Source organism: Anneissia japonica, unplaced genomic scaffold, assembly GCF_011630105.1.
Source record: "Anneissia japonica isolate Jap-2015-1 unplaced genomic scaffold, ASM1163010v1 scaffold287857_len828801_cov194, whole genome shotgun sequence".
Classification (NCBI taxonomy): domain Eukaryota; kingdom Metazoa; phylum Echinodermata; class Crinoidea; order Comatulida; family Comatulidae; genus Anneissia; species Anneissia japonica.
In genome coordinates, this window is record NW_022738478.1 from 374774 (window position 1) to 385539 (window position 10766).

General features: G+C 35.4%; 2 protein-coding genes across 4 annotated transcripts in view; one reads left to right on the forward strand and one right to left on the reverse strand.

The window, feature by feature from the left end:
- Window positions 1-663, reverse strand: part of LOC117117554 (coilin-like) — a 4773-nt gene extending 4110 nt beyond the window's left edge. Inside the window, exon 1 of the mRNA XM_033261887.1 lies at window positions 384-663. Within this exon, the coding sequence (XP_033117778.1) occupies window positions 384-610 (227 nt within the window). The 5' untranslated portion in view covers window positions 611-663. The remainder of the gene's footprint in view (window positions 1-383) is intronic.
- Window positions 664-682: 19 nt separating this feature from the next.
- LOC117117550 (telomere length regulation protein TEL2 homolog) overlaps window positions 683-10766 on the forward strand; it is a 14479-nt gene continuing 4395 nt past the window's right edge. The window contains exons 1-17 of one of the 3 annotated variants that reach the window (XM_033261878.1): window positions 683-760; window positions 1432-1800; window positions 2200-2403; window positions 3240-3325; window positions 3938-4006; window positions 4360-4507; window positions 4672-4774; window positions 5004-5072; window positions 5609-5750; window positions 5985-6204; window positions 6977-7084; window positions 7516-7604; window positions 7844-7932; window positions 8412-8528; window positions 8980-9051; window positions 9955-10128; window positions 10301-10392. In XM_033261878.1, coding sequence (XP_033117769.1) covers window positions 1436-1800; window positions 2200-2403; window positions 3240-3325; window positions 3938-4006; window positions 4360-4507; window positions 4672-4774; window positions 5004-5072; window positions 5609-5750; window positions 5985-6204; window positions 6977-7084; window positions 7516-7604; window positions 7844-7932; window positions 8412-8528; window positions 8980-9051; window positions 9955-10128; window positions 10301-10392 — 2147 coding nt within the window. In that variant the 5' untranslated portion in view covers window positions 683-760; window positions 1432-1435. Of the gene's footprint in view, window positions 780-966; window positions 1092-1431; window positions 1801-2199; window positions 2404-3239; window positions 3326-3937; window positions 4007-4359; window positions 4508-4671; window positions 4775-5003; window positions 5073-5608; window positions 5751-5984; window positions 6205-6976; window positions 7085-7515; window positions 7605-7843; window positions 7933-8411; window positions 8529-8979; window positions 9052-9954; window positions 10129-10300; window positions 10393-10766 lie in introns of those variants that run through there. The other 2 variants (XM_033261880.1, XM_033261879.1) reach the window with 2 other exon arrangements.

Genomic DNA, 10766 nt, shown 5'->3' on the forward strand with positions numbered 1-10766 from the left:
GAATATGTGAACAGCTGTTCTTACATGTTCCTGACAGGTGTTTGGAAAAGCTTGCTGTCTCTTATACACATCTAGATGTGTATAAGAGACAGACTTGGAGTATGTATTATACTTTCTTATCTGAGATTAATCAGTGGACCTTTCGGTTTTTCCATACATCCCGGTCAAAGTTGTTCGTCCAGAACGCTCACAGATAGGCCCCTAGGCACATGTGGTTTTGTTTATTTTTAGATAACTAGAGTAATAATATGTTCATATCAATGTTATGTTATTAAAACAGCTATCCTAAGAAGTGATTACATTATTTTTGAACCTAGGCATAAGAAGCTAGGCCTAGCCTATATGTCCACACAATTTGTAAATCAGACGGGAGCGTACTGTACCTCACCACTACCACGTCGTTCTCGTGAATCAACTTGATGCTATCTTGAGGCGGTATTAGAAAATCATCAATAAACAAACTGAGTTTACATGATTTTTGAATGCTAAAACGTTTTTTGATTCTTCGTTTTAGGTCGCTAATCAATACAAGATCTTGATCAATAAGGAACATGCACTGTGGCATATCAAAACCATCAAACTTCAGCTTTATTCTTGACATCTTTACCATAGTTTTATTTGTTTTGACCCTTTTTGTGTATTCCTTGTTTTGACCTTTGACCAATGATTGTAAAACGCCACCAGCGGACCAGACGATACCATGCGTGCGACATGCGACTCTGTGTGAGAGAGTGAAACAAAATAATAGTTTTTAATTGCAGTAAGTTTTTGCTATTTAGGTATTATAATAATCTGTTATTTGTTAATACCGTAATATATCCTTGCACTAGCCTAGGCTAGGCGCCGGTGTAGCCAGGCCTAGGTAGCTAGTGTAGGAAGGAGTAGGACTGTTTCGGCCTGTGTAGCCCTAAATAACTCGTCATACCAATGTGCTAATTCGTACTAACTTTGGCGAACCCTTACCCAAATTAAGTTCAACTCGTGCCCAACACTGGCCTAAAGGCACAGCCTCATATAATATTATGATACTGTGGCAACTGCGGTTAAGTAGAGTTCCCTCGTTTAACAGAACCTCCTCAGTCTGTTATAAAGTAAGTGTCTATTATGATGGCATAACAGTTTATATATCTTTAACTACAAACAAACTTATTTTTCCCCTAACTTTCTTTGCTATAATTACAGTTTTTGGATGTTTTTTATGTTTTGGAATTTCATGTGCAATGCTCTAATTTTTTGGCAGTCTGAGTCTCATTAACACTTTTTACACTTTCTATGTATTTAATAATACAATAAGTAATAAATTAATTAAGTTTACTGTTTGGAATATCCTTGGCTGTTGTGCCAAAGTTAAATTTAAAAAAAAAGGTTTATATGGTTTTGTTTTTTTTTAGTGCTGTACACCAATATAAATTTTACATTTTTTATCGTCAGAACTATGATGTCTGATCAACATCACAAAATCCTTATCAGAACAGAAGTTTATGATGTCATAAAAAGTTTAGACACTGCCACCGATGCTTTGAACATCAAACAGAAGCTTCAACACCTGTTTATCCTCCTTCCCACCCAAGACACACCCGAAAACTCATGGCTTCCAGAAGCGCTGCTTCCTAAAGCCCGGGAAGAATTCCAACATTTCCATTATGCTCATTTCCTAAGTGTACTTAGTGATCATTTCTGTGTGGACTGGAGTCGGAAGCTAAGCAAGAAGGAGTGGACAGACTATGTGGATGTGTTCTTCCTTGATGGCTGGCCTCTGAATTCCTTCATGTATCTCTGCCATGCTCTTCCACAATCTAAGTAAGTATGATTCTATATTCATGCAAGTCTTATCACAGTGAAGCTTTTTGCAACAGTACAAAAATTCTCTGAATAACATTTATTGGAACTACATATCCATAGATTAAACAATAAACAACATTGATATCCAAAGAAAAATTATATACATAAATTTACGGCCAGCACATTATACATAGAAGTTAATGTTGAGGTTTGGGCTCTCAAGCTTGCAGTTGACAGTTCAATCTGGATGTGCAGGTCACTTGTCTGGTTGGTTCAGGAATTTGCCGACATGGTCCCATCCGACGATGTGTGGCATCGGACATAGGGGGGGGGGATTTTTTTTTATCATGTACTGTGTAATTAAAGCTATTGAATTCAGCACTTGAACTTATAAAACTATTTTCTTTTCAATGGCAGACCCAGTTTTAAACAAGACAAGTGTGTTTTTCTACTCACAGAGTTGATTCATAGGCACAAATTTGAGGAGATAATCTGGCAACAGTGCTTTGTGCCAAAAGGTCATGCTGAGGATGTTAAACGACAGACTGAATGGGAGGGCGCTATAACATTGATCATTTCCTTGCCAGACAGAGTTGCAAACAAATTACAGAAACGACTTGGGTAATTCAACAACTTACAATCAAAATAATAAGGGTGTACTTCAATGCATTACATGATTGTCAGATTTTAATTGGAATTTTGGGGGCTTTAAAGGTTTGTGGGCAGCAATGAAATCTGAGTTCACAAAGTAACATAATGGAACAAAATCATGTTGTATATTGTAATTTTTTGAAAAAGGTGAGTGCTGTATGCGCTCCAATGCACCCCTAGTTGCTCCCACAGTCTTGATATGATTGTACTCAAATATTTGTATAATAACTCTCTAAGTAAATGCTTAATTTAAGCTAAGAATTTGCTCAGATTGTGTGTTTTTTTCAGTATGTTTTGGTATTAACTCGTTAACTGCCAGACATTTTTTTAAGGTTCCTTCCCATGTACCAAAACAAGTTTACATGTACAAACATACTTTTTTGAAATTTTATCATCAAAGTGATATGTCTAATAAATTGGCAGGAAAATATTAGGGGGCGAGTATACTCGTCGACGGCAATGTGATAGCACTTTTTATATACTATGCCAAGTGCAAGTTATTTCGTCCGCTTTTTGCATGGGTTGGTATATGTTGAAAGGGCACCCCACTTGTGCCGCTCAAGTGTACTACCAGCAACATAACACAACAAACATGCATACATCATTTGTATGTTATTGTCTAGGTATATCTTCCCCCTTACTACCAGATGTGCTAGAATGTTACCCTGATTTTGAAGGGTATACTCGTCCCTGGCACCCTCAGCAACACCCTGTGGGCGAGCATACTCGTCGCTGGCAGCGAACGTGTTAACATCATATGTATTAACTTTATGAGGTGAATAAAATTGTTATTTCTTTAATAATAGACCTAGACTGTTGCCTCAGCCATATTTTACCATCCTTGCAAGAGACATATTGAATGTTCTAATAAAAGTACAACAGAATTTACAAGGTTTGTAAAATACATTATAAGTCGAAGCCAAAGTTATTGATTGTTATGAACACAACAAAGGACATAAACTCTGATTTTGGATTTATTTTTTAGTATTTGTGTATACTATACACATTGGGATTTTTTGCATTTGATAGAATTCAAAAATATGGGGTTTTAGTGGCAGGGGTCAGATACAGGGAAATTGGAGTAACTAGATATTTGCTATGGATCTTCTTCTTTTCGAGTCATTATGTAGCTAGTGTGTATGATCTTACTTACGTAGTGTGGTAAAAGGATTCTCAGGTAGGATACCTGACATGGGCCGCAACGTAAATGCTCCTTCTGTGGCCAGGCAGGGGGATGAAATGGACCAGTACACCGGGGTAACCCCTACTCTTCTCGAAGGATGTACTGGTTCTTCAAAGTTTACACGAGGACGGTTCAGCGTCCTTATCTGAGAAGACATGTTCCACCACCGGAACCATAGGCGAGCGTGCCGTTTGAACTCTGTCTTAACCGCTTGGCCAATCGACTCGCCTCTGTTGTATATTACAATTGCACATTTTGCATATTGGAATTATTTAAAACTCTCTAATTTTTTGTAATGATTATTGCCTTATTACTCCATAGATGGAGAGAGTTTATCTATCACATTTTTGGGTCTTCTGATTGGACGGATTTGTCAAAGTGGTCACACAGGTAGGTTTCAATTACTTATTTCAAATTTATAACATCGTAGCCGACCACAGAATGCAGGATTTTTTACATTTTACTGTCCCTGTTAGACAGACCTGGACACCATGGCAAAGTCGTCCGATGATAAATGCTAATTTGCCTATCCAAAACATTATTTTGATTGAACTCGCCATGAACTCCACCAGGATTTTTTATTCCTGGACCCAGATCAAGGCTCTAGTCAAACCCTTGGTTCGGACCTCCCAACTGGACATTTCGGCGCCCTCGTCGGCAAATTTCTGGAGCCACCACTAATGTGTGTGAACATTTTGGGAATGCAGCTTTAATCATTTGGTTTCTGGGCTTCATTTTTCCAGATACACTACTGGATGTTATACTGCCCTCATTAGTTGAACTTTCCGATGATAGCCTCATATGGCAGAGAATATGTGAACAGCTGTTCTTACATGTTCCTGACAGGTGTTTGGAAAAGCTTGTGGTGGGAGTTTTGAAGAAGACTCCTTGGTAAGACTCAACTTTCTTCATATCTAATAAGTGACTTTCATCTCAATATATGGTAAAATTGCCCTCAACACATCATTGATTTGAAAGATTATTTTTATAACTTTAATATTGAAATAGTGCATTATTTTTATAACTTTAATATTGAAATTGTGTATTTTTGTTAGGTTTGGGTTCCTTGGCAACATGTTAGGAGATGCTGTAACCAAGAGCAACACACTGCAGACACTTCTAACCAAGAAGCTTCTTCTAATGAGGCATTACCCTGAAGTGAGTTTTAACCAATATTTAATTCATTGATTTTAGAGTTAACAGTTTAAGTAAAAATGAGGAAGTAAGTAAGTTCCATTGTTTTGATTTTCTGAACCCAATAAAAGACTCAAACTATAAGCCATCATTTAGCAAGTGTGGTCCTGCGTTTACCCATGTAGCTATAATGTTAGCATTGTACACTGTAGTTCTTCTCATGAGCAAGAAGCTTATGTTTTTTTTTTTGTAGGACTTGTTTCTGCAAAATATCTTTGGTTATTTAGCTGGCTCAGAAAAAAGAAGGAAGTTGCTACCAAAGGTAAATTTTGCTTGGTCAATGGTCTTACTGTGTAGGTTTATTGTTTTGTCTTATACCCCATTCAAACTGGCATCGCATTGCGATCAGTTGTAGTAATTGCGACACCCAATCGCAGGTAATTGATATCGCAGTTGTTACCTGTTGCGATTGGGTGCTATAATCTTTATTACTCCCAAGTACCACGTACCACGGAATCACAACGAAATCCACAGGCACTGTTTGGCTGAGGTCAGTCAACACGGGCCTAGTCACCGGAGACCTAGTCCCTAAAATATAAGGGTTGTTTGTGTTGGTCTGAATGCGTTTGTTGATTGCAATCAGGAGTAATTAGTTTTGGGTTACCACCGATTACCTCGCAACCGATCGCAACAGAGTGTTGTCTGAATGAGGTATTATTTCTATTACTTTCTTTTCTTTCATCAAATATCAAATTTTTAAATAATAATTTTAGTATAAATGATCTAATCTTGATATATATATTATTTGCCATATATGTTATTTATAAAAATTACTTGATGATTTTTTTATATTCCTAGATTTTGAAATCTTTGCTAGAGACGTGGTCGGATGGGAGTTCAGTGAAGCATACATCTTATGATCAACATCTCTACATCTCAAAAGCTGTCGTCATTGCCATTGGTCACCTTAATCAAACTGAAATCTGCAAAAATAAAGATGGTAAAGTCTATTTATTTTTCCATTAAAAAAAATTCATATATTTATTTTATTCAGTTTACTTAATATCTGCTTAAGCAATCATGGACTTTTCTGCAAGGAGAATCACAAAATGTATTTACTATCTGTATTAAATTATTTTAAAATTTTGTATGTGTAATAAAGCACTTTCTATTGTGAATATTAAATATACTACCCCTGTTTTATGATCACACATTATTATTCTGTTTTCTCAAGATTATTTGAAGTTTCTGATGGATGGTATGAAACACCACCTTCAGTCTCCGATCCCAAACATGCGTCAACTTGGTATGATGTTGGCCGAAACGCTTACTAAGCAGCTTGATTCATCCGGGCACCACTCCCTAAAATTTGAGTACGAAGAGAATGCTGAAACTGAAGCGTTTAAATCGCTACTTCACCCACCGAAAAAACCCAGTAAAGAAGATACTCAAAAGTAATTATGTGTACATTGTTTATCAGATTAATTGTTTAAATTTTCAAGATGAATTGGGTGTATATTCAGTGGTATTCCTTCAAGCACATCTCAATGGTGGACTTCATATTCATTGCTATTTAATTTCAATTGTGTCATTAGATGGGCCACACCCATCTCAGCTCTGCCTAGGGTCTTGCTTCTTTGTCTGTATATATGTGTATAGGCATTTTTATGTGTATATATACATATACACAGGCAAAATTACTGACGCTGCTGTTTGGTTTTCCTTGCTTCTTTGCTTATATATGTGTATATGGCTATTTTTATGTGTATTTACTGTATACATGTATATGAGCTAAGTAACTAAAGTACTTATTGTCACTTGTGTTTGGGAGGTCTTGCTTTTAATTAATTTTTTTATACATTGTCTTAATTATTTCTGAAATTGTAAGGCTCTCATACAATTTGGCTTTCGAGCCACAACTTGTGACCGCTTTTTTTATTGATGTTTTCTTAATTTGAATAAAGTGAAATGAATGGCTGAGGTGAAAAAATTTAGGTTATTTCAACTCAAGTTTCTCTAGAAAACAATGCTACTTAAAATTTTCTCCGACACATTTTATTGCAATACTCAAACAGATGTTACCTCAATACTATGGCAGCTGTCAGGTGGCCCTGACATCTGCTTGTCGACCCACTGATGCCACTCATGTTTAATTTTCCCTGATTACGTATGAATTTTGGTCAAACAAACGTCTATCTTATGGATAAACTGATTAATTTATTTCAGATTTTTGCCAAAACTAAAAGAAGTTGTACAAAGTGACTTTGGTTCTAAAAAAAGGGACACTGAAGTCCTGCCAACAACCCATACAGCAGAGGAAGAAGAGTTAGATAGGTATGTCAGTTTCATCGATCAGGTCATTCGATTCTTAGAAGAAGCCTTTTCATGGAGAAAGTGTACCTTTTTAGCAAGGTTTGCCTAGGTTGTAACTAACCCCGGCTATATAAAATTGATTAGAAGATTGAACAATGTTATTCTTATAAATGAATAGATAAGGATTACTACTGTATGTTCAAATATAACAATGATGATGGCTCATTATTATGTTTTACAAGTTTGTAGAAAATTTTGGACACTAATCATGAGAGGTCAGTGGTCAAGCCTACACGTTTTATAATTTCACTTAACAGGCTGTGAATGCGGCTTTAATGTACCGAATTTCTGTCAACTGAAAGTGTAGTTCAATCACGTCTTAATTTACAATGACATTTAAATGATTTATGTTTGCCTTAGATACCTGCAGTGACCTAGTTTTTCTTTCTCAGTGATGACGACCTGGAGCCATATGATATGTCTTGTGACACGCCAGTGAAGTCTGTGAAGACACCTGTGTACATACGAGACTGCATGGCAGGTAACGGTCAAAATGGGGTCATTGGGGAGAATTTGCAACCGTACGAAAATGGTAACGAATGTAAAGACGTCATCTACATTATTGCCGTTTGTGCCTAAAGCATTCTTCACAATACAATACAAAATAATGTACAAGCTGATTATGATCGTTGATCCTTTGTAATACGGTAACGATAAAACTAATATCAAAATTTCAGAACCTACAACAGTGTAGACTATTATAAAGGCTTAATCTTTTAGGGCTCATTTCAAATGACAAACCAGACTTGTTTGAAGCGTCTTTGGAAGTGGCTGCTAACTTAGTTACCATTGCACCAGACTTTAAAGAGGTAAAATTTTATGAAATTTACATTCAAAAACATATTAATTTTTTATTATAGCTTTTTTGTACTGATTCATGTAGGCCCTCTCTATTTTTAACAAGGCACTTCTGGCTTCATGAGGGTTCCTTTTTTGTCAGTTTTAATTCTTGTCCGTTAATTTTATGTATCTGAATTTATTTTTGATGAAATAAAGAATTTTTGTATTTGTATTTGGAGTGTATTAACCGGCATTAAATCACCTTAACTACTGTATAAACCAAGCATGTTTTTAATTTATTTTGTTTCATTTAAATTCATGTACAGTGTATGTACTGCGCAATCTCGAAAAGAAGCCTATGCTATCCTGTACTAGCCTAATTTTTCAAACTGAAGAAGGGGGCTTCAATTCAAAATGGGCTTCTTCTCGAGATTAAACCCAGTGGGCTTCAATTCAAGCTTTTACAGTATACTGGACCTCTAGCATAGGATTGTGGTTATTGCTTTAGGTGTGTGTGGAGTATATGAAGATTCTGTTATCTGTTGAAGACAGATTCAGTACAACAAACTTCGCTCAGCTTCGACATTCTGCTATAGTGGCAGCGGCTGTCAGAGCCCCTCAATTGGTAAGAACCTGTCTGTTTAGTACACCTGTTTGTTACACCTGTCTGTTTTCTTCACCTGTATTTTTAGTACACCTGTCTGTTTAGTACACGTCTGTTTCTTCATCTGACTCGTGTCTGTCCAGAATCCAATACCTTAGGATTCCAAATACAAAGCTGCCACATATATGCATTTTTTATGTACAATATTTATTCATAGGTGGAATGGGCTTCCAGTACATATTAGGGATTTAATTTAATTCAGTTGCTTTTATATGTCAAAGTACTGGTACTGGTACTGGTACTTGTAGCCATCTTATTTCAGACATTTGGCAGCCATTGACATTATGTTGGCGTTAAAAGTAGAGAATATTATGCCACTCCACAGCACACCAATACATAGTTGTCTGTTGTTTCTCTCTGTTTTTGCAGGAATTTATTTAAAAAAATAAATTACATTCATTGTTTTTCATAGGCAGCTGGTGTTCTTACTCAAGAATTTTATGATAGGAATTACAACATCAAACAGAGGCTAGACATGCTCGAGGTAAATCTTTAAACTTGATACAGCAATTAATCATAATGAAATATATAAATAGTGAACAAGATATTTTAAAAATTGATTTATATGGATTGTCCTTTTGCAACAACATCCCTCTTATATAATACAATACATTTTATACACACCTATAAAAAAGATGAGGAAGAAAATATGACTGAAGAATGTAAGAATAAGAGATTGGGGATGTCTTTGTAATGGAAGATTTTGAATTATGAACAAAATCAATGTATCCAACATAAAGACACATAAAAATTATGGATAAAAATTCCAAAAATTCTATTCAAAATAATAAAACAATATTTTAAGAATATTTTTAAACTCGGTCCAGATTATCAAATTTTCTTTGACAAGAACTGTTTTATGGTCATGATGTGCCTATATATGTGAGGTCTCACCACAAAATGAGATGCATCGTTGGCGAAATCATATTGAGATATTCACCAAAACAGGCCAAAATCAACATTTTTACAAAATTTTGATTTTAATGTTTTTGAATAATTTGATACTTATATTTTATGATTTTATGATATTTTCTTGCCAAGACAGTGTTCTCTGCACATAGTCGTATTATTTGTACAGGTTAGTTTATGTTTGAGGCCAAATTTCTTAAAACGTGGTTGTTATACACCTAAACTTCAAATGCTCACATCTCTGGATTTACTTATAGTAGGGAAGCCTTTTAAAGACCAAACGAAAGCTTATAATGTGATCTACCCAAATATAATATAAACTCAATTTTTGAATTTCTAACCATGAGACTCATTTTGTGGCAAGACTCACATGTGATCATGATGTGATGTCATCATGACCATATTTAGGCATGTCACATGTTTTTGTGAAATAATTTGATAGTGTGGACAGGACTTAATACTGTATTGTTTGTGGCAGGTTCTGGCTGATGCATCTCAACAGCTATCAAAGCCTCTCTCTGGAGAAAAGAAATCACAACTAGACAAACCAACCCAAGTCGCTATGGAAACTGATAAAGGTTTGGTGAAAGCAGAGCATTGGAAAGATATTGTACAAAGACGAATTGATAGTAAAACGAGAAGATTTGGCAAGGTGAGAAACATTAGATTATAGTAAGCTGATTAGTACATTCAATTAATTTATATTGATTATGTTATAAATACTATAAAAATCAACATTACTAGATATCCCATGTAAAAAAATAGATGTCTATTCATGTTATGGTAGAAATATTTATCTAAAAGTTGTTTTGATGGCTTTACAGGGACCAAGAAAACCTGCAATGAAACCAACTGAAAATAGATTTGCTGAGTTTGCTGGGCACTTTTTCTTCCCGCTCATTAGGCATTATGACAAGTAAGAAATCCTAAGCCCTCCTTCCTGTCATTGGTTACTATTGTGGTGTCTTAAAGTCCCATTCCCGGGAAAATTTCAGTTTTTAAGAAAAATCTAATTTTTGTATAATGTTATAAAGATTTATAAATATAATACGGAATTGCTAGTTTAACTGAATTTAGACATTCCTAAGAAAAAAATGTAAAATAAGACTGAAATTTGATTTTTTGTGTTCCACACAAAAAATAAATGCGGATGAATTTTTCATGTTTGATTTTGCGATAGGTTGTGAGAAGAAATGTCGTAGGCACCGAAAACATTAGCCTATCCAACGCTGCTAGGCTAGGCCTAGCCTTACCTCGATTTATGTCTGTTATCACACATAAAAACAGCAA